The sequence below is a fragment of the Bos taurus genome, chromosome 8 (assembly GCF_002263795.3).
Source record: "Bos taurus isolate L1 Dominette 01449 registration number 42190680 breed Hereford chromosome 8, ARS-UCD2.0, whole genome shotgun sequence".
In the NCBI taxonomy this organism is placed as follows: Eukaryota; Metazoa; Chordata; class Mammalia; order Artiodactyla; family Bovidae; genus Bos; species Bos taurus.
Window position 1 is genome coordinate 31,113,335 of NC_037335.1, and position 24,305 is coordinate 31,137,639.

The 24,305-nt window shown below is 36.7% G+C and overlaps 1 protein-coding gene across 15 annotated transcripts in view; it reads left to right on the top strand.

The window, feature by feature from the left end:
* Nucleotides 1–24,305, top strand: part of MPDZ (multiple PDZ domain crumbs cell polarity complex component) — a 175,293-nt gene that overhangs the window by 80,544 nt on the left and 70,444 nt on the right. For all 15 annotated transcript variants that reach the window (XM_010807804.4, XM_005209940.5, XM_010807808.4 and 12 more), the window contains 7 exons: nt 672–836; nt 3,067–3,252; nt 4,385–4,594; nt 6,863–6,979; nt 8,284–8,451; nt 14,992–15,276; nt 15,531–15,654. In XM_010807804.4, coding sequence (XP_010806106.1) covers nt 672–836; nt 3,067–3,252; nt 4,385–4,594; nt 6,863–6,979; nt 8,284–8,451; nt 14,992–15,276; nt 15,531–15,654 — 1,255 coding nt within the window. The remainder of the gene's footprint in view (nt 1–671; nt 837–3,066; nt 3,253–4,384; nt 4,595–6,862; nt 6,980–8,283; nt 8,452–14,991; nt 15,277–15,530; nt 15,655–24,305) is intronic.

The window sequence follows — 24,305 nt, forward strand, 5'->3', positions numbered from 1 at the left end:
TGTATGTACATTGATCATCAGACCTAATTCCATGCATGGTTTTTGTTTGTTTTAGGTCCAAAGAATATAAAAACTGTCTTTACATTTTTTTAAACATTCAAATTTTAGAATAGGTAATATATTCACATTTCATAATCACATATAAGACAAAAATATACTCCAGTGAGAAGTGTTTTTTTTCTGTCCCAACCCTTCATTAGGTGTAACTGCTTATTATTGGTTCTATGCAATCTTCCAGATATTTTTAATGAATATGTATGAAATTTGAACTTATTAATTTATCCTACTTTTAAAAGGTATTAGTATATAATAAAATACATGCCATTTTTTATCTTGAATTTTTTCATTTAATGGTAATATATCATGTTAAAACAAGCTTTATTCTTTGGGAATAATTTTATTAATTCTCCCTTTCCAAACTATTACACAGGCATATGAAACATGGGTGAAAGCTAGTGATCTTTCTGTGACTACTTTAGAAAGTCTAGTTCCAATAAGAGTGTAGTGTTGCATGTAAATTATTTTAGGCAACACTACTACAGATCCGGCCATAGTTCTGAGCATAGTATAGCTATGATCATCCCTTGAGTACAATTTATATTAATGTCATAAAAAATTGCTTTGAAGTGTTAGGAAGTGTTCTTTCTTGGTCAACTTTTCTTTTTGCACAGGTGAATGGCATAACTCTACTTGGGGAGAATCACCAGGATGTGGTGACTATTTTAAAAGAGCTGCCTATAGAGGTGACAATGGTGTGCTGTCGTCGAACGGTACCACCTACTGCCCCGTCAGAGTTGGAGAGCCTGGACTTATGTGACATTGAACTAACAGAAAAGGTATCAGACACGCAGATACAGGAGACTAATCTGAATGTATAATGGGAAGGCTATATGGCATTTAAAAATCTTTAAGCCTTTTTTTCTCTTACTTGGTACTGATTTCCTCACAAATCCTGTGGCGTATAGGATAGATCTTGGAGTCAGATAGACATAGGTTTGAATCAGGCTTGACCCTTACTCTCTCTGTGACCATGGGCAAGTCACTTCATCTTTCTGAATCTCACTTTTCTTGAGGTAAAGTGTCAGTCGTTAGGTATTATTGCAAAATAGGTGCTTCTATAATTTATTTATAGTATTCCTATGAAATAGACACTTGTCCCCCTTAACAGAGGGAAAATTGAAATATGAAAGTAGTGAATATATAGTACATATCTAGTCAAAGATACTTTGGGTGATAAGAATAAACGTGAACGTGAAGTCGCTCAGTCGTGCCCGACTCTTTGCGACCCCATGGACTGTAGCCTACCAGGCTCCTCTGTCCATGGGATTTTCCAGGCAATAGTACTGGAGTGGATTGCCATTTCCTTCTCCAAGGGATCTTCCCAACCGAGGGATCGAACCCGGGTCTCCCGCATCGTAGACAGACACTTTACTGTCTGAGCCACCAGGGAGGTCCTCATAAAACCTAGCCAGGCCTAATTCCATGGCCCTGGCCCTAGCCCTTGCCCTCGGCAGTGGTTCACACCCTGAAGAGTGGCTTCTCTCTGGATCCTAATAAATCCACCTCTTATCACTTTGTCTCTCAATGAATTTTTGCAATGAGACATCAGAGCCTGAGTTTCATTCGTTTTGGCCGAGCTTGAGTCCCGGGAGAGAGCTGAAGGACAGGAGGAAAAAGCAGTGGGAAAAACGTGCCAAGGAATCCCCTTCATAGCCCACCGAAGATTTGCTAAATATCTGACCGGTGCTCACAGTTTCATTGGTCTGATCCTTGGCACAGAGAAGAGAAAGGACAGAAGAATCCCCACCGGCTTGGGTAACAGCTACTGGGGCTCAGCAGATAGCACCTTTGGGACATGCTGCGGAGTAGGCTCTCCAGAGTCCCTCAGTTGTGCCCCTGCCGCCCGCCTGTTCTCGGGAGGTTCGAGGAAACAAGAAACAAGAGATTGTAAAGGTCCCTACAGCCATAGGAGCGAGGACCTCTAACCTTAACCGGAGGTCTTCTGGAATCTGAGACTGGGCCGCGTGAGCTTTCTGCTGAGTTCAGTTGTTGCTGTCCCAGTTTCCAGTACGATGGGCCTTCCCCTGCGCTGGGTTTCTTCGCCTTAAGAATAGGGGAAAATAAGAAACATAATGCCAAATTCTGTAGAAATCAGTCTAGCACCATACGTGTCCAGATATATTTTATGTGATATAAATGGAATTATTACAATAAACCAGGTGGACAGATTTGCATCCATGGTCCTACTGTACAGTAATTGTTAAAAAAGCAAAGATAACATTTAAAGTAACATTTCATCGTCAAAAACATGTTTTTCCTATCTAGTGTCTTCAAGAGATATACAAAACTGAATTAATCTAGATTCCCTGTAATTTATTTGACTAAAAGATGCTAATGTTTGAACCCCTATTTTTGTGCCAAGTGCTTTTTAAATATTACCTTACTTAATCCACAAAAATTCTTTGAGACGGGTAACTGTGAAGCCCAGGTTAAGAATGCAGCTCAAGGCAACACAGATAAAATAAAAATAATAGAGGAAGTCTTCAAGCTAAGGCCAGTGTGTCAAGTATCGTCTTGCCACTGTGCTTGTTAATTTATTAATGAAATAATCACGTGCACAACTCATAGGATTTTAGAAACCTTGTTTGCTCAGTGTGTAGAACTTATACATACAGCCATTTCCTCTTGAATTGTTCTAATTTATCATAAGCATTCTTTTTCTTTAATATCAATAATAGCTTTACATTTCTTTTTCTAACAACAGATGTGATTCAGACACTGATGAAAAAAGGTGAAAATTAGACAATATTATGCTGCTAAGATAGAATCACTATATATTTTTATGGAAGCTCTTTGAAACATACATTTTAAGTGCCTATTACAAGTTAGGTTATTTCTAAGTTGCTACCTTAATTCATAAAGATTTCTTGGTAAACTGTTGCTGCTCATATGTGAATGCTATATTCTGGACAGATGCTGGGAATCTCCCTTTTCCTCATAGTGTTGGTATGTACATCTGCAGATCTAGTACATCTGAAATAAGAGCTGTCTGGTCTGTTTATCCAGCCTCACATAGATCTAGGTGAGTTCATCGGGTCCTCGGAGACAGAGGATCCTGTGCTGACAATGACTGATGTGGGTCGGAATGCAGAGGAAGTTCAAGGACCTTTGGCTATGTGGGAAGCCGATATTCAGAACATAGAGCTGGAGAAAGGGAGCCAAGGACTTGGTTTTAGCATTTTAGATTACCAGGTAAATATATCCTACTTCTAACAAATTTTTTTAAAAAAAGATAACAGATGCTAAATGCATATTGTTACTGGCAGAGCAAAAGTAGGTAATACTTTAGAGTCATCAAATATGTGTCTTGTTTCTAATCTTTCAGAATAATAATTTATAATAAGATGATTATTATAAAGCATTTTTTTTGACATTGAGATTTTTGAGCTCTTTTATATTTCAGCTCTTGGAAATTTGAAGACTATGCAGAATACTTTTTAGGAATATCATAGAAATACAGTTTTCCTGTTTCTTTGGGGAATATATCTAAATTGTTTTTATTTCCTTGCTCTTAATGGATGGTTCATATTTGAACCATATTTGGTAAGACAGAAACTATCAATACTTTTTTTGTCTGAAGTGAATGATAGATACATCATTTTGGATATATTGTAAATTCTCATATTATTTGACCAAACTTGATGAATAATCTTAAATTAGGTCAGGTCAGGTGTAGCAGCATCCTCGTGCTGCGCTCGGTGCCGAGTTACTGAGGGGATGCTACTGCTGGGTGATGAGGTGCAGCTGCTGCTCCTCATTAATTAATACTGAGCTGGAAGGCTGTCTCAGATGACTCCAGAGAGTTGTATTCTTTCTCAGGCGTGGTTCTGGAGTCTTATTCTAATATTAAGGTTGCTGTGTATCACAAAACTGCATTATCAATTATGATATGGCCTCCTTCTGTATTTCTTCATTCCTAAAACAAGCCCTTTCCTCAGAACACTCATATCTACTAATGTTCCACAATAGTAACAGCCTGTCAGTAAATGCCGCTGTTAATAATTCATTCATCTCAGATGATAGTTATAAAGTTGGACAGTTTATCAATAGCTGAAGTCACACTTTTAAATTTACCTATAAAATTTAAAACATCTACTTGGGAACCATTGAAAGTGGGGATGCCATTGTTTAGGGTGGACTCTTCCTAAACTCTTCAAAATGGAGATTGCCTTCACCCAGACAATTCACTGGAATTGTTGTATGGAATTTGTAAAAGACACTTTGAAAAATTTACCCATCCATTACAATGCAGAGAGTGCAACCTGTAATAACATTTTTAAGTGTAGAGAGGAGTTGCCTGCTCTTTGCTTTCTCGTCCTTTCAGGATCCAGTCGATCCAGCAAGCACTGTGATCGTCATTCGTTCTTTGGTGCCTGGTGGAATTGCTGAAAAGGATGGACGACTTCTCCCTGGAGATCGACTCATGTTTGTCAATGATGTTAACTTGGAAAACAGCAGTCTCGAAGAAGCTGTCCAGGCCCTGAAGGGTGCACCATCAGGAACTGTGAGAATAGGAGTTGCCAAGCCTTTGCCTGTAAGAATTCAGATTTTATTGATTTCTTTTTATTTACAAATAAAAGTGACTTTCAGCCTTTTTGCTTCAGGTATTTTCATGATTGAATCATGACTTTTGATACTTTTCATCAGCATGGTTATTGGCTTCATGAGTGTAAAAATTTAGTTTTGAGTAATTTTTTTTTTAAAGGATAAAGGAAAGAAACAGCCAGGAAGTTCAGAAGTAAATTTAAAAGTTAATGTTCTGTGGTTCACTTTTAGCTTTTTTTAATTCAAAAATAAGGTCATGATCAATATACAAAGAAATGTTTTCAAAGAAATAGGCTTTAAAATATCTATACCAATAAGTTGACGTATTAGAGAAATTAATAACAAGAGCTAACAGTGGAATCTTCAGTTATAGTGGAAGAAATAGAATCTCTGTCAGAGTGGATTACATCCCGGTATTCTGTTGACTTCAAAATATTTGTTGTATAATTACTGCAGAGCAAGAAATTGAACTTTCTAATTTAGGTACATCAGCCTGTAGTTCTCCTCCTGGGAGGGAATAGCATTCATGTTATTAATTACTGCAATATAAAAACAACTAATAAATTCATGCTACGTAATGTCAGTATGATTATTTGGTACAGTGATTGCAACGTAGCACTTATCATTGAATTGCAATGAAATATTAGAGACAGTCTCAATATTTGTGTTTTTTCTCAGTGTATAAATATATTTTAAGTAGAAAAGACAAATAATATTTTCTCTTAAATAAACATAGACACATAGATATATTTGCATAAACATCAAATAAAAGTCTGTTGACATCAAAGAGTTTATTTAGATTGTAAGCTTGTTGATGTATTTAAAATATTGAGTAGATTTTTTATGCTCTGCTTTTCATTCCATAACAGATTTTGGTAAGCTGTGAAAATGTATTTATGAAAACAGGAAGAAAGGGAAGAAGAAAGGGAATATTAAGCAAACCTTAAATTAAACCAGGATTGTAGGAATCAGAACAAGGGTTCAGTATGAAGAGTGTAAGAATGAAGATAGTGCATTATGGGACTCTACATATTTATTAATATTGACCATACATTTGGTTATGGTCTTTCTGTTACACAAAGAAAATGCCAAACATGATCAATACACGTGTTTTACTTCCCTTAAGGAAAAATTAAGTGCCACTTAACTCTGAAGCAATCTTTTTTTTTTTCCCTAGCTAGTTCCAAAATAAGTTTCTTTCATATGAGTATTTAGTATTTCAAATTGAATATGCATTGCAATTGTGATAAATCTCATTTATATGAAGTCAGTTTTACTAAAAATTAAGCTCATATGTATGGGCATAGAAGATAAGGATTTTCTTTCTCTGAAATACTTTTGCACATATTGGTGATACAGGGTGATGTAGGCAAGACAATCTAAATGTTTTAGCCTGTTTTTTCCTGATATTGTAAGAAGAATGCTAGGTTTTCCATCACTGTGATCATGGTTATAATTTGACTCCTCAAGAGTGCAATATAAGTGTATCGTATACATACAGAGTTGGTGGTGTATTTTAAGCCATGCTAAATTAAGAGACTTCATTGAGAGTTTACTAAAGGTCCTTGTCAAAGAAATTAACATTTTTTAAAATAATCAGGAGTGCAGTATAAGTATATTGTATACATACAGAGTTGGTGGTGATGGTTGTATTTTGAGCCATACTAAATTAAGAGACTCCGTTGAGAGTTCACTAACTATCCTTGTCAGAGAAATTACATTCTTTAAAGTAATATTCTAGTAAGGAATGACAGAGAGATATTGGTCCTTCTTTTTAATGTTTTATTTTTCTGCAAAATCTTCTATATCTTAACACCTAAAAGTCGCCTTATTTCTGTATTCAGAAGTCATTGTTTAACTTGAGTATTTGGTAGGTGACCAGAAGTGACCAGAAGATTATTATAATGTAAAAAATTGTTGATTTTGATAATCTTTGTAAGAAGGGTGAAAAAATTTGTAGAAAGGGATTCTCATCTAACAGATGATGTTGGTATTGGGATAAACATTCTTACTGTGTCTTAAAATATAAAACTGTTCAACATGAATATTTATTATATTTCTTGCTCATCATTTATGTTAAAGTTGTTTGTTTATGATGACTTTATAACTTGAAAACATTATTTGAAAACTTTCCAATTTTTCCTCCCCACTTTACTTTTTTCTCCCCTCTCCTCTGTTTTCCCTTCCCTCCCTTTTTCCTGTTCCTCCTCTTTTTCATGAACTCATCCTCAAACACTGAGCTTCATTCTCCCTGCAGCTGTCCCCAGAAGAGGGTTATGTTTCTGCTAAGGAGGATTCCTTTCTCTACCCGCCACATTCCTGCGAGGAGGAAGGGCTGGCTGATAAAGCCCTCTTCAGGGCTGACTTGGCTCTGGTTAGTAGTGCACTGGCTTATCAAGCTTTCTTTCAAAATCTTAAATGTCTTATTTTTGCTTTTCAAAACATTCTGAAGTCTTACTGTATTCTTTGTTCATTATATTTTGGAAAACTTAACATTTTGTTTTCAACTTCAGTAGTTCTCACAGTTCAAAATGAGAAGAAAAGCAAACCATTATATACCTGAAAAATGTTGGATTTGTGGCAGAAATTCAGTTAGGAGTGTATTATGTCAACATGTAAATTTAATCTTTACATCATACCAAAAGTTATTAAAGCACTTGTTTGCTCTAAATACATACTTGAGTATCTCTAAGCATACTTTAACTGTTTTCAGTATTCATAGATCAGTTATTTTAGCTTCCTTTTAATGGTGTAACAGTTATATTATTTCATTAGATATTAATAATATGAAAGTCACATACATTGGTTCACTTACGGATTAAGAGTACAGAAGCTTCCAAAAGAGGGAATGTTCCTGTTTTCTATGAATACGTGTTTGTTAACATTATTGATTTACCATTAGGGACCACTAGAGGCCAACTTTGTTGGGTGAATACATGGTTCTTGCTCCTGAGAACCTTATGGGCTGGTAGAGGAGCCAGTGCTATGTTAATAAAGTATAAAACTAAATACCAGATATAAACATGCATATGCATATGACATTTATACAAGTGTAAAAATTACACATCCTGTTCCTAGTACTTCTTTCATTAAAGCAAGGTTCCTGACCTAAAATTTTTTTGGAGGGCTGGGAAGCATTCCTTAGTGTGACTAGAAAGGAGTATTTTAAATTCTTGTCTTAGTGGTGTTGGACTAGAGAGAGGTTTCAAACCTGTGAAATTCTCCGTTAGGTGTTTATAACTAATTGTGCACATCTTGCTTTGATTCTAATAATCCTATTGTTGAAAGATATGGTTCTTCTTATTAGTTATTTTTCAATTGCCAGCTCCTGAATCAGCCATTTGGAGTTTTGGTGTATATTTTAATCAGTACAGTTATTTCACATTATAATTCCAGGTAACTGGAAAAAGTATTTTTTTAAATTATAGAAATATTTAAACTTAGAATTGCTCCAAGCCCTTGGTTGTTACCTTTTGCCCTTTCATTGATGAGACAGAATAACCCTCTATGCTAGCTCCAGTTTGTCTTTGTTCTATTACAGTGGTTAGTTTCTGATGTGTTGAAGAGAGTGAAGAGGTCCTGCAGAAAATAGAATAGACCAGAGAATGATACGAGTATGCCCTTTAGTCTTAGTAACAGAACAGAATTCCCATCTGATACTATTGTTTTTATTCCTAGGTGAACACAAATGATGCTGACTTAGCAGATGAATCTGCCTTTGAGTCACAGTACTCTCCTGATAATGACAGTATCTACTCTACTCAAGCCTCTCTTTTATCTCTTCATGGCAGTGCTTGTAGTGATAACCTGAATTATGGTCCCTCCCTTCCATCTTCTCCTCCCAAGGTACAAAGGAAATGCCATTTTATTTATGAGAGAACTTATTGCCCAGAGATCATTGCTAATGGGATTTTGTGGGAGTGGCATGTTAAAGACCTTATGTTTATGCAGTGATGACTTCACTCTTAAAGTGCAGTTTCCTTTAGGTAGTGTTAGCTGAGTATCTTGTAGACTCCAAGGTACTATTTAAATCTGGGTTCTATGATACAGTGTGATAGATACAAGAGTTCAAAACTTTGATTAGGATTTGCATATTAGACAAAAATTTTAATGAAATGTATTTCTTAAATTGTGTTTTTGGTAGTGTCTACTTTGGAAAAATTACAAGAGTAACTTTATTTTCTGAACGGTTTTAAATCTGATTTCCATGGAAAATTGGTTAGTAAAATAGTCCTTGCATTAGTTTATTATTTATTATCTAAGTTGAACTTAATGCCGTCATATATTTTTATATAAAATAATGCCAGAGAATACTTTATGTAAAAACCACAGTGAATAGCAAAGAATGTTTAAGTCACTGGAAGTGAATGAAGAATTTAGCTACTGTATGATATGTCTGTGCCATGGACATTTTAGAAATAGATTACTGGTGTAAGTGCCTCATCCAACTCTATTCATTTTCTTGGTGACACACTCTATAATTTTTTTTCCTTTCTTTATTTAATTTTTTTCTGTAATTTTTAATAAGTAACATTTTATAAAGCTTATTCAGTCTTTTGTGTGTGAGATGATATATCACTGTTTGAATTTGGATTTCTAATTGGTTATGAAGTGGAACAGGTTTTCATATATTGGCCATCTGTTTTTCATATCCAGCAATGACATCTTCATATCTTTTGGTCATTTTATAATGGAGTTGCTTATCTTTCTATTGATTTCTTGGACTCATTTATATTTCCTAGAAATTTAATAAACAGAGCAATTTAGTGTGTGTTTATTTATGAATGTGTATATTTTGAAAATCTGAAAATGCGTAGGAATGATTCCTTTTAACTTCAGGAAAGAAGTTATTCTTGGAGAAAAAATGAAAGCATGGGAAAATGGTTGTATCTGTAATATCAGTACATTATATCCTTTTAAGAAGAAAGAGAAATTGAAGAAAATATGCCAAAATATTGCTGTATGTTAAATCTGGGCAAAAGGTTCATATATGGATATATTTTCCTTATTTTTCCATGTTGGAAGTATACTGTAAATGAACATAATCATTACAGTAAAAGATTGGAAAATAATTCTTTTTTAAATATATAAAGTATATATTTTCCACATAAATTCAGTGGGAAGGAAATCTGTATTTATGAGTCGGTTGGAAAGTAGAATTTCAGTAGGCCTTGGACAATTTTCCTCCTTTTCTGATTAACAAAAAATTTTTTGGCCAGAACATTTTCAAAGCATTTTCTTTTATGTTCAAGATGCACCTGTTATCCTTGCAAATGATGCTGGGCAATCTCCTTGAATTGGTTTGCAAGGTATAATCTTGAATGGAGCAGCTGCTCCTCTCTCACCACACCTGAGACTATCTGACTGAGTCCTGTCTGGAACATACTCCTTCTTTAGTGGCCTCAAGGCTGAAAGCTGAGTTCATCTCCTAATGGAATCTTCTAATCTGCTGCATAGCACGCTCCTTCTTGCCAGTGGGACATATTGCATTGTTTAACTTAGTAATTGTTACTTAAAGGGATTACACAATGTGCATACTGAGAAGCATATATTTTACAGGGCAAATGCTGGCTATGCGCAGCACAACATTTTGGCTTACTGAAGTCCAAGGCAGTTTACTCTTTTGTTGAAGCAAATTTTGGCACGCTGGCCTATCAACTGAAATATTTAAACTACAAAACAACAAAGGAAACACTAATGCGGGTGTTTTAAAACACATTGTGAAACTCCTGTGTGATTTCGGTTTTCTTAGAAAGTAGGACTGTTTGTGTATCGTCGTGCATCTTTGCCACTTTTTTGGCTTGTTTGTATTTGTTTTGTGGCATTTTTTTAGTACTAAGATATTTTGCTGGAAAATTGAAAAGTTAGATTATTCATTCATCTTCCTATTTCTTTGCACTAAATTTATTTTTAAGAGACAGAGCGGCAGTTTGTTATAGAACTTAGAGCCGACCATTTTTCTTAAAGAAAAGTGAGCTCATTTGGGGATTCTTTAATTGATAAAATGATACCACATGTGATCTTTAAGAAAAAGAGAAACCTCCATACAGATTTGAAAGAAGGATAAAAGAGTGAGAGGATCTCAGTGATTCCTCAAATTTTTGACTTTGCTAATTATGTAATAATCTCGTAGCCTTAAATGGTGACTGGAAATGCACAAATAAGTTTACCTGTTTTCTTTACCCTGATGAGAAGGCTTTGACCTTTGCCAGGCATGCTGCTGGAAGCGCTAAGAGCTGATCACCCAGAACAGGGTCTTATTATAGAGGGAGGCCTTCTTCCTAAGCGCAGAGCCTGGACCTAGACCACTCACTGCCTAGATTAGCACTGTAGGCATACATTGAAGCTCCTCTGCACAGAATTCTCCCATTTGGGGGATCATTCTGCCTTTTTTTTTTTTTTTTAATAAAGGAGTTGTGTTTGCTTAATTTGATTAATAATCATTTAGGGACTTAGGGGAAAAAACATTACTCAAGAATCTGAAAAATATGGCCATTTCCAGCGGTATTTGGATTAATAGAGTCAGGTCACTGAAAGGTGGACATTAAAGGCAAGAAGCTGGTGGGTTTTCTCATTCTTCTAGGTTTTTCATTACTGTTTTTATCCTCGTTTCCTTCTAAACTCCAAAGACATAATAGAATGCAGAAATAGTTGTTTTAGAAACTTACTAAATACTTGTACACTTTTGTTTTAAAGCTCAATAATGGTTTTGTGGGAGAAGATACTTTTTCTCTATTTTCACTTAATAGTCCAATCAGTAAAGGTTCAGTAGCTGTGTAATGCATTTCCTCTTCTTCTTATCCACACGCCCATGCACCACACTCCCTAGTGTACCCATGGTCTCTCTTCTTGCTCCAGCGATGAAAAGATTACCAGTTTGGTGCATGTCCTGCATTCTTGAATGCTGGTCCCTGGAAATGCGATTGATTCTAGTGTAAGTTGAGCTTCATGTTTGTCACCATAGAAACCCCTCTTCATACCTTTACAAATCAAACAAAACCAATGGATTCCATGCTTTAAAAAAAAAATAAAAATCTACATATTTGTAGGAATAAATCTCCACTAGTGTCATTCTGTAGCATAAAATATTGCTACCTTCACAGTTATGTTTTAAATCTTGATACCAGTTTTTATTACTTTGTGGAGAAAGGATCTCAAAAACTGATTACATCACTATAATCAAGATGATGAGAGTGATTGTGGAAATCTTAGTGATAAAACTATGAGCTAGCAAAGGTACTAAAGATCTTACCTTCTCTCTCAGTAGGGTAAGAGTACAGATAGGAAAGGAAGTGTACCTTATCTCAGAAAGAGTGGGAGTGCAATGCAAATTGGAGCAGCTGTCCTTATGGTATATTTTTCTAAAGTATAGAAAGATTTCTGTGGTAGACTGATTATTGAAAAAAAAAGTAGGTTGTGTCCACTGAATGCTCAAGTTTTTAATCTTGTCTATGTAAATATATTCTCTGGGTAAATAATGTGCCTAAGTATAACATTAATATGCATTACACTATATTTTCAAGTATAATTGTCATTTTCATTTAACTTTTCCCCCATTTTCCCTAAGAACATAAATGTATCAAGTGGAAGTACCTATTAAGGTGGATTTTTGAAAGATTCCAGTTTAGATAACCAAGTTGTACTGGGAAATTGTAGTTATTTTTGGACATCTTATGAGGGAAGAACTGCTTTTCTTTTAGATCCATAAGACTTTTAAAAATAAAACTCAGTTGTTGTTCAGCAACCAGAAATGTTTCTGAAGTAGGCGTGTGTTGTCTGCTGTGTTGATGAGCTCTTTCTTTCATATGTGGCAGTGTTAACTCCTTCATGAATAATGCATGGAGATTTCTGTTACATGGTTTCTAGTAAACCCCAGCTAACAAGGGCAACTTGACCTCTTTTTCCGGTGGAAAGTAGTTTTGATTGCCACCTTTATTTGAGGAGCGGTAAGGATGATCTCTGCTAATTATTATAATTAATGTAGAAATACAGAAGCTAACCACTATTCTATTAAGTACTTTGTGTTGTATTTTTTTTTTTCCGAAAGACTAAAAATTGGTTGTATGAGCCAACAGGTTATTATTTAGGTTTTGGTATTGTGGAGGATGATACTTTTCTATCCTTTGTTTCTGAGGATGTTAAAGATGTTAGTTGCTTGCATGATTTTCCCACTTGCCTCAATTCTTTATATCACGAATGTTTGATAATTCCAAAGAGACAGACACTTGATTAAACTAGTGTAATAAATTGTGTTGAAGCGATTGATTGCCAATTTAGAAAAAAAAAAAATGAAAGGATGCATATCTCACATCAAACTCTGAAAAATAAATCTACTACTACTACTAAGTCACTTCAGTTGTGTCCGACTCTGTGTGACCCCAGAGATGGCAGCCCACCAGGCTTCCCCGTCCCTGGGATTCTCCAGGCAAGAACACTGGAGTGGGTTGCCATTTCCTTCTCCAATGCGTGAAAGTGAAAAGTGAAAGTGAAGTCTCTCAGTCGTATCCAACTCTTAGCGACCCCATGGACTGCAGCCTACCAGGCTCCTCCATCCATGGGATTTTCCAGGCAAGAGTACTGAAGTAGGTTGCCATTGCCTTCTCCAGAAAAATAAATCTAGATGGGTTAAAACCGTATCAGAAAACAAACCATTTATAAAGTTGGAGAAAAATACTAAAAAGTATTTCATTTATTCTGTGTAGAAAGAGGACTTATTAAGCAGCTTATAAAACCAGAAGCATAAAGAAATTGACCAGTCTGATTGCATAAATAATTTTAATAAAGAATTACATAATTCTTGATTACATAAGGCATTAACTTCTGCACATTTATGTATATGACATATACAGACTTAAAAGATAATTGACAACCTTGGAAGTACTTGCGGTATATATCACAGTGACTCAGAATATATCAATGACGACATATTTACTGACATTGGAAATCTCTCATATTGAGGTATAAAGATACTTCAAAAAATCAAGTAGGAATATAGTATTTAGTATAATTTTTAAAAATGGATATGAATATGTGCATATGTGTGCATGTGTACTTATACAGATACATAAAAAACTCTGATGAATAAACACCCAACTAATGCCAGCCATTTATTTCTACTGAGGAAAGGACTGGCAGAATGAGCAGTGAAGGAAGACTTTCATACTGTAATCTGTGTGCAGTATGGTCCAAATTATTTTTGATAATAATATATTCATACACTGATTTTATACTTTAAAAACATCAGTAAAAGGATTGAAAGAACAGTTGATACATTTATTCAACAGCAGTTCGTGGGACACTACTTGTCCAAAGCACAGAAGTGATACAATATATGTGTTGTAAGTAGATAATATATATTTATGTAGAGCTGTAGAATTTTAGAATTTCATGGAATTCTAGAGATTACTTTGCATAAAGCCGAGATCAAACCAGTTAATCCTAAAGGAAATCAGTCCTGAACATTCACTAGAAGGACTGATGCTGAAGCTGAAGCTCCAATACTTTGGCCTCCTGATGTGAGGAGCCCACCTATTAGAAAAGACTCTGATGCTGGGAAAGATTGAAGGCAGGAGGAGAAGGGGACGACAGAGGATGAGATGGTTGGATGGCATCACCAACTCGATGGACATGAGTTTGAGCAAGCTCTGGGAGTTGGTGATGGACAGGGAAGCCTGGCATACTGCAGTCCATGGGGTGGCAAAGAGTTGGACATGACTGAGCAACTGTCAACAACAACAAAGAAAAATTCTGTGATATTATTATTAATAAAGAGCCTGGATTGGAATCCACATCTTAGGACAACTTTTCTTAGTACTATTCCTTCTGCTGCAACTTTCAGAGTACTTAAGAAAAAATTCCCTGTAAAAATGTGGATTGTGTGACTTTCTGTTTGACTACATAAATACCTACAAATCCCTATCCAAATAATTTTTTCTTGGAGGTTCTTGTAAGTAGAAACTACTCAATCAATGTCATATTCTTTATATTCTGAATCTTAGAACTAATAAGAATTTCAGATAGATTGGAAATGAACTACTTTTTAAATGATATTTAGAAATATAAGTTATTTACTTTCCTATGTTTATGGAACTCTGAATAATTTTATTTGTGAGTATAACAAAATATTGTATCTTAATAAGCTTATTAAGTACTAGTGTATTGTAATAGTATGACTCAGTAGTAGATGTATGTTTTGCAGGAAGAGTATATGTATTTATAAAAAGAAACATATGCAACATATAAGCTGAGCAGTGAGTTTGTACATCTGCTAATACTTTTTAAGTAATATTGTGTATGTTTTTTACTAAATAGTTGTTCATTAAGATCATAGGAAATGCACTGATAGAATTCTGGCCATAATTTTTAATTTTGTTCTTTAATCATCAGGATATTGCTGAAAATTCCTCAGATTCAGTACTTGATCTGCAGATGTCCTTGGAGGAGCTATATGCCCAAAATCTCTTGCAAAGACAGGACGAGAGTGCGCCTTCAGTGGACTTGAGCATGGGGCCGGCTTCTGGCTTTACCGTGAACGACTATACACCTGCAAATGCTATTGAACAGCAGTACGAATGTGACGGCTTAAGAGCGTGGACTGAATCTCACCTACCAAATGAAGTTCTGTCAAGTGCAGAGCTGAGTTCTCCTGTGCTGACTGATTCGACTGGAAAGGTGACATTCTAAAGATACAGTCTGTGTACGATGGTGAGGTTGGGAGCAGTGAAGGCTTAGGTTACTCTGGCTTCTCTCTCATTTGGAGCCAGTGCTCTCCTGAAGCTCCGATTTTCAAAAGACAACCTATGAACTTGTTGTGTAAGTTCTTGCTGAGTAAAGCACAACCAGCTAGAGAGTATGGGTGATGTTGAAATCACACTCCAAAGTCTAGTGTTTTCCTTTCCACATGACTTATTTTTATTTTCTGACAGGGCTCCAAGTTCTTAATTCCACAAGGCTCCCTGGCCTCTGCTGCTGAGTGTGTCATGCTCCAAAATACACCCAGAGAATCTTTCGAGAGGACTATTGTGATAGCAAAAGGCAATTCTAGCTTAGGTAAGTTTCTTTTCCACATACACCTTCTGTCCTAACCCCCTTGCCAAGAGGAAGTGTTGAACATAGAGTCAATACTTCTAACTGTAGATAAGAAGATGTGATAAAATTTACCATAATTTTAATGTTAATTCTTTTTGTACTCACTACAGTTATCTGAAATGGTTAACAGGTTTACTTCAGACTACCTTAAATCCGTCACTCTCTTATTAATTAAAAGTATTCACAAGCCTTGTTTCCATTCAAGTGAAAGATATACAAATTGTGTATGAGACAGAAAGTAAGGAAAGGGAAGGAACTTTTAGAAAATGAGAAGTCAGCGACTTGGAATTCTAAATTCTTTGGAAAAGTAAATTATTAATTTCTTTGAATGGTACCAGTTATGTGTGCGTTAGTTTGTATTTAATTTCTTTCATTCACTGAAATAAAGACTAAAAAGACAGGTGTGCCATTACCAAAGCATTAATGCAATTCTTCAACAGTCCTTCCCAGGTGTGAGGGTTTTCCACCCATAAAAGATTGTGACTGATTAAAAATCTCAAATCTTCTGATTTGGGCAAAGACTGTCTGTAGAAATAAAATCCTAATTACACTAGCTAAAATTATTTCAAGGCAGCTCACATTTATACTTCTTTTGACTTAGGCAGTGACATGATTCAGCTCTGTGTTTAGTGCTCAGTACTGAAATAGGGTCAAGAATAATTTCCCCCAGAAGCCTGATTGCAGTCTAAGACTCTGGTTAGCTCTGTGTCAGAGGTCTTCTTTCTCTTAGGATGTAACCAGCCAGTACCCTTTATGTTGGTATCTATGGTGGGATTTGGTTTCCTTGTTATATTTGGGAGTTGGCAGAGGAGTCGAGCGGCAACACCACTGTAGCTGGTGATTGGGATTCCAATCTGTCTCCTAGATTTTTTTCCATTTGGTGGTAGCTGGGTCCTACCAACAGTAGCTAAAAGGAGAATTGTAGCAGAGAATTTCTCGTTGGTTATAATATCTCTTATATATTACATTTAATAGAATGTTACAAAACTTAAGCTACAGAACTTTCTCTAATCATTAATTATGGGATACGTGCTGTAAACAGCTAACTGCCAGAATTACTTCATCTGCTAACGCAGTGTTTGTGAGAGCATGTTACTTGGAACACTAGTTCTGTAGGATGTTAACAGGAGTTATACTTGGGTTCCGAGCTTGGGATGTGATAAACTTAGGGAGACAGGTGTTTCTGTTCGCATCGCTCGGTAGCTCTGCACTTGTGCCTTGTGTATCTGTAAGTACATGTTCCAAGATGCAGCACTTCTCACACATCATTGGCCACAGAACCCATTTTTAAAATTAACTCATAAGACAGAAATTTTGCAGAGCCTGTATGAGAAACCCTCTTCTAGCTTATGTATTGACTCAACTCTCAAACATTATTTCTGTATTCTGGCCACTATTCTAGACTCCATGATATAATTGTTTTCTTCAAGGAGCATGAGTTTAAGAGAGTAGACTGACTGATGTATAGATCCCTTATTGCATTAACATATCATACCTGCCATGAGTGGCATTCACACCAAGAACACTGAAGACGTAAATGAAGGAGTAGCCAAGCCCTCCTCTCCGAGTTTGGAGGAGTGTAGACAGATATTAAAGAAGAGAATATGTTTGATTTCATCCTGGAAAAAGAAATAGATTTTACCACCTCGTTGAGGCATTGGAAACATTGGAAGCTGCTAGAGCCAAGGCAGAGAAAAGCATCAGTGGGTTTGTTTGGTGTGGATCAAGTGTGCCACAGTGGCAGGCAAAGCAAGAGCTGAAGCTGAAGGAGTGACAGAATTCGTTACATTTAGTTGGCGGGGGGTATTATATGTACACATAGGTGTAATGACCTTTGAAAAATTAATTTAAAAGTTTAATTGATGGTTTTTGATAGATCTGCTGTACGTTGGCTAGTTACGTTGTATTAGAATCTGAAAGGTAAAAGCACAGGTAAAACAGGAAGAAGGAAAGTGTTACCTTTTCTTCACCGATGAAGTATTAGGAATTTCTTAGACTCAGGAATTTCTCTGGAAGAACTCAGCCCTTACAAGGTGGAACCAGAGCTCACACCAGAATCTGTCTCTGATTTTTGCTCATCAAGTCACCCAAGGCTGTGTTAGCACTGTTGTAATAGCAAGCGTAATTTTGAAGCTGAATTACAATTTGCATTTAGCCTTTAGAAAGCGATATATTTGTAGAAATGAGTAGAGATGCCTTTTAAAATATATTCTGTGCCTTTTCTTCTGTTTTTTTTTGTACTTTGTTGAGCACTTTGAAAGGAACATTGCATGTGCTCTTCTCAAAAAATTCTTTGAATAACCCCAAATGTGGACATTATCCCCATTGATTAGATGAGTAAACTGCAGACCAGTGTGAGGTTAAGTCCGTTGTCCAAAGCCACAGTGATGAGAAGTGCTGCAAGTTAGGTTTGGAACCAGTTCTCTGTTTCTGCAGTACATGGTTTGCAGTATTGTCCTGTACATCTTTTAGGACAAAATTGAGAGATCTTACAAGTTACAACCAAAATCCAGTCAGTAGGCACTACCTTGAAGTTGTTGAAACCTAAAAGTGATCATTTGGTGAAAGGAAAGTATAAGCTGAGCTAACTGATGTCAACTTCTTTTTTTAATATTGTTGACATGACCTGACAGCTTTCATAACTGGTAGAGTCATGAGTTAAATATGCTGTTAAGAAAGAATTTAGAGGTCATGTTGGCCATAGCTTGTGAAAACTTGTCCCATGTCTGTGGCTTGCTTTATTGTAGGATCCATGGTGGGCAAGATTCCCAGGATGGGCCACTGAGTTAAATTGTGTTTTGTAGTCTTGCATTTTTTTTTTTTTTAAACTATAGTTGTCTCGAGGGACTTGGTAGTTAACGTGGCAGCATTAGGGCAAACCAAAGTGCTTATTGAAACATTTCAGAACCAGCCTCTCTGCTCAAAAGAAACCCACCTCGTTTGAAAATGTGTCTAAACTTGTTTATTGGTTTATGATAAGCAGAGGTGTTTCCTTAATGACAATATACTTAAAACTCATTTGTATGAGTCTTAACAGAATCTTTTAAAGTATATTTGATTAATAGCTCATTTCTATCTGCATATGGTAACTAGAAGTCTGGGTGGCTCCTTTCCAGGCATGAAATATCAGGCTGGGAACATATTGCAGTCAGGATCATTTCTTTAAAAATATTTGAAATATCATGTGTAATGTGGTATAATTACAGTTAATACATGGGCTTCTCTAGTGGCTCAGATATTAAAGAATCTGCAAGAGACCAGGGCTTGATCCCTGAATTGGGAGGATTCCCTGGAGAAGGGAATGGCAACCCACTCCAGTATTCTTGCCTGAAGAATTCCATGGACAGAGGAGCATGGTGGACAACAGTCCATGGGGTCCCGAAGAGTCAGACGTGACTGTTAGAGAGGATTTCTTTCTATTAAAAATTATAAAACCTAAAAATGAGTTAGTGGCTTCTCTCAAAGTCTTTGTAAATGTCTTTATCGACTTATATCTCTCCTTATATTGTTTAATCATATAATCTTGTTTTGAAAGGAAATTTTAGTACTTGATTCTAAATGAAATTATATTATCTATATATTATTGTATGTAAATTTTAAAATTTCAATCAGTTCAGTTCAGTTCCGTCGCTCTGTCGTGTCCAACTCTGCTACCCCGTGGACTGCAGCATGCCAGCCTTCCATGTCCATTACCATCTCCTAGAGCTTACTCAAACTCATGTCCTTCAAGATGGTGATGCCTTCCAATCATCTCATCCTCTGTTGTACCCTTCTTCTCCTGCCTTCAAACTTCCGCATCATCAGGGCCTTTTCCAATGAGTCAGTTTTTCGCATCAGGTGGCCAAAAATTTCAGTAGGTTTGATATTTTTAAAGGTGTAGTTGAGAGTAGGGGGAGAAGGAACAATTCAAATGGAATTGTTGAGAATGTTTTCCTGAAGAAGTGATATTCAAGAATGAGAAGTTGTTAGCTGTGCAAGAGCTACAGAAAGGGGGTATCAGGCAAGGACTCTGAAAAGGGAGGCTTAGTGTATTTCTGAAAGGCATTGTTACTAGAACGTGGTGGGGAGGCAAGGAGGACATGACGCAGAAGAAGGGTGCCCATCAGGAGGACCAGGCCAGGAGTTCCATATAGACAGAGCCATGTATTGTAGGTATGTTGTATATTTGCACAATGCTGCTGCTGCTAAGTCGCTTCAGTCGTGTCCGACTCTGTGCAGGCCCATAGACGGCAGCCTACCAGGCTCCCATGTCTCTGGGATTCTCCAGGCAAGAATACTGGAGTGTGTTGCCATTTCCTTCTCCAATGTATGAAAGTGAAAAGTGAAAGTGAAGTCGCTCTGTCGTGTCAGACTCTTAGCGACCCCATAGACTGCAGCCTACCAGGCTCCTCCCTCCATGGGATTTTCCAGGCAAGTACTGGAGTGGGGTGCCATTGCCTTCTCTGCTATTTGCACAATAGGAAACTGTTAAAAATATTCTTAGCATAGAGAATGATGTGATATGATCTATCTGCTGTGAGAAGAATGAAATGGCAGGAACAACTTTGGAAGTCAGGAGACCAGTTACAATGCTGGTTCAAAAGGTGAGGCGTGATGATGAGAAGTGATGGCTTGGTCTAGTTTAGTATGGACATGGAGAAAAGTGAACGAATTCAAGGTAAGTTTTGGGGATAGAAATGATGGAACTTGCTGATGGATTAAATATTGGGAGTGGGAGGGGTAAGAATCCAGAACACCAACATTACTGCTTTGAATAATGGAGAGTAGTGTTGTTGTTCAGTCGCTCAGTCATGTCTGACTCTGCGACCACCTGGACTGCAGCATGCCAGATTTCCCTGTCCTTCACCATCTCCCTGAGCTTGCTCAAACTCATGTCCATCAAGTCGGTGATGCCGTCCAGCCACGTCATCCTCTGTCGTTCCCTTCTCCAGCCTTCAGTCTTTCCCAGCATCAGGGTCTTTTCTAATGAGTCGGCTCTTCGCATCAGATGGCCAAAGTAATGGAGCTTCAGCTCCAGCACCGGTCCTTCCAATGAATATTCAGAATTGGTTTCCTTTAGGATTGACTGGTTGGATCTCCTTGCAGTCCAGGGGACTCTCAAGACTCTTCTTCAACTCCACAGTTCAAAAGCATCAATTCCTTGGCACTCAGCCTTCTTTATGGTCTACTTTCACATCCATACATGACTACTGGAAAAACTGTAGCTTTGACTAGATGGACCTTTGTTGGCAAAGTAACGTCTCTGCTTTTTAATATGCTGTCTACGTTGGTCATAGCTTTTCTTCCAAGGAGCAAGCGTCTTTTAATTTCATGGCTACAGTCACCATCTGCAGTGATTTTGGAGCCCAAGAAAATAGTCTGTCAGTGTTTCTCCATCTATTTGCCATGAAGTGATGGGACTGGATTCCATCATCTTAGTTTTTTGAATGTTGAGTTTTAAGCCAGGTTTTTCACTCTCCTGTAGTGAAAAAGGAAGAGTAGTATGGTGGTGCTGTAAACAAAAACGGGAGGACAGATGGAGAAATGAGGGTAAATAGAGACTAGGGAATTCAATTTTATACTTACTAGGGCTGTATTTCTTACGAATCATCCAGAGACCATGTCAAGAGCACAAGTGAATATCAAAATCTGGAGCTATTGAAGTTCAGATTTGGAAATAATGCAGTAACAGATTATTGTTTACATCAGTTTAATTCAGCTGACTACTGTACATTTAGGCACTGTGATAGGCACTGCAGATAAGACTTGAATACAAGCTTCTTAGTAATTCTGTTATGCTTTTTTAAAAAGATTATTTTTATTTATTTTTGTTGCACTTCTGTGGTGGCTCATATGGTAAAGAATGTGCTTGTGATGCAGGAGACCCATGTTTAATCCTTGGGTTGGCAATATCCCCTGGAGGATAATTGTGTTAGTTTCTGCCTTACAACATCATGAACCAGTCATAACTCTGTGTGTGTGTGTAATGAATCAAAACTATGTATGTATCCCCTCCATCTTGAGCCGCCACCCAATTCCACCCCTCCAGGTCATCACAGAGTGCCAGGCTGGCTCCTTGTGTTATATATCAGCTTCCCAGAGCTATTTGTTTCACACACGGCAGTAGATGTATGTCAATGCTACTTTCTCAGTTCGTCCCATGTGCTGTGTCCACAAGTGCATTCTCTGTGTCTGTGTCTCTGTTCCTTCCCTGCACATAGGTTCATCAGTACCATTTTCCTGGATTCCATATAGATGCTTTAATATACTATCTTTGTTTTTCTCTGAATTACCTCATTCTGTATAACAGGCTCTAGGTTCATCTACCTCACTACTGACTCATATTTCTTCCTTTTTTTTTTTTGAATATTTATATTTAAATTTATTTTTAAGTGGCATTATCAACATATTTTTATATTATCAGATGCCAAATATTTGATTTTTTTCAGTACTACATACATATTCACAACTTATAGCTAACCCAAAGACCCAGTTAACTGTGCTTTATTAATTAGTAATCTCGAAAGGCTAGTTAACAACTTAGAAATAACTTTTTGAAGAATTTGTCCAGTCATTATTGTATATATGTATTTCATTTTTTTGTTGTTTTTTTTTTTAATTTTATTTTATTTTTAAATTTTACAATATTGTATTGGTTTTGCCAAATATCAAAATGAATCCGCCACCGGTATACACATGTTCCCCATCCTGAACCCTCCTACCTCTTCCCTCCCCATACCATCCCTCTGGGTCGTCCCAGTGCACCAGCCCCAGGCATCCAGTACCGTGCATTGAACCTGGACTGGCGACTCGTTTCATATATGATATTATACGTATTTCAATGTCATTCTCCCAAATCATCCCACCTTCTCCCTCTCCCACAGAGTCCAAAAGACTGGTCTATACATCGGTGTCTCTTTTGCTGTCTCGTATACAGGGTTATTGTTACCATCTTTCTAAATTCCATATATATGTGTTACTATACTGTATTAGTGTTTTTCTTTCTGGCTTACTTCACTCTGTATAATTGGCTCCAGTTTCATCCACCTCATTAGAACTGATTCAAATGTATTCTTTTTAATGGCCGAGTAATACTCCATTGTGTATATGTACCACAGCTTTCTTATCCATTCATCTGCTGATGGACATCTAGGTTGCTTCCATGTCCTGGCTATTATAAACAGTGCTGCGATGAACATTGGGGTACACGTGTCTCTTTCAATTCTGGTTTCCTCAGTGTGTATGCCCAGCAGTGGGATTGCTGGATCATAAGGCAATTCTAGTTCCAGTTTTTGAAGGAATCTCCACACTGTTCTCCATAGTGGCTGTACTAGTTTGCATTCCCACCAACAGTGTAAGAGGGTTCCCTTTTCTCCACACCCTCTCCAGCATTTATTGCTTGTAGACTTTTGGATCGCAGCCATTCTGACTGGCGTGAAATGGTACCTCTTAGTGGTTTTGATTTGCATTTCTCTGATAATGAGTGATGTTGAGCATCTTTTCATGTGTTTGTTAGCCATCTGTATGTCTTCTTTGGAGAAATGTCTATTTAGTTCTTTGGCCCATTTTTTCATTGGGTCATTTATTTTTCTGGAGTTGAGCTGTAGGAGTTGCTTGTATATTTTTGAGATTAATTGTTTGTCAGTTGCTTCATTTGCTATTATTTTCTCCCATTCTGAAGGCTGTCTTTTCACCTTGCTTATAGTTTCCTTTGATGTGCAGAAGCTTTTAAGTTTAATTAGGTCCCATTTGTTTATTATTGCTTTTGTTTCCAATATTCTGGGAGGTGGGTCATAGAGGATCCTGCTGTGATATATGTCGGAGAGTGTTTTGCCTATGTTCTCCTCTAGGAGTTTTATATTTTCTGGTCTTACGTTTAGATCTTTAATCCATTTTGAGTTTATTTTTGTGTATGGTGTTAGAAAGTGCTCTAGTTTCATACTTTTACAAGTGGTTGACCGGTTTTCCCAGCACCACTTGTTAAAGAGATTGTCTTTAATCCATTGTGTATTCTTGCCTCCTTTGTCAAAGATAAGGTGTCCATATGTGCGTGGATTTATCTCTGGGCTTTCTATTTTGTTCCATTGATCTATATTTCTGTCTTTGTGCCAGTACCATACTGTCTTGATGACTGTGGCTTTGTAGTAGAGCCTGAAGTCAGGCAGGTTGATTCCTCCAGTTCCATTCTTCTTTCTCAAGATAGCTTTGGCTATTTGAGGTTTTTTGTATTTCCGTACAAATTGTGAAATTTTTTGTTCTAGCTCTGTGAAGAATACCATTGGTAGCTTGATAGGGATTGCATTGAATCTATAAATTGCTTTGGGTAGTATACTCATTTTCACTATATTGATTCTTCCAATCCATGAACATGGTATATTTCTGCATCTATTAGTGTCCTCTTTGATTTCTTTCACCAGTGTTTTATAGTTTTCTATATATAGGTCTTTAGTTTCTTTAGGTAGATATATTCCTAAGTATTTTATTCTTTCCATTGCAATGGTGAATGGAATTGTTTCCTTAATTTCTCTTTCTGTTTTCTCATTATTAGCATATAGGAATGCAAGGGATTTCTGTGTGTTGATTTTATATCCTGCAACTTCACTATAATCATTATTTACTTCTAGTAATTTTCT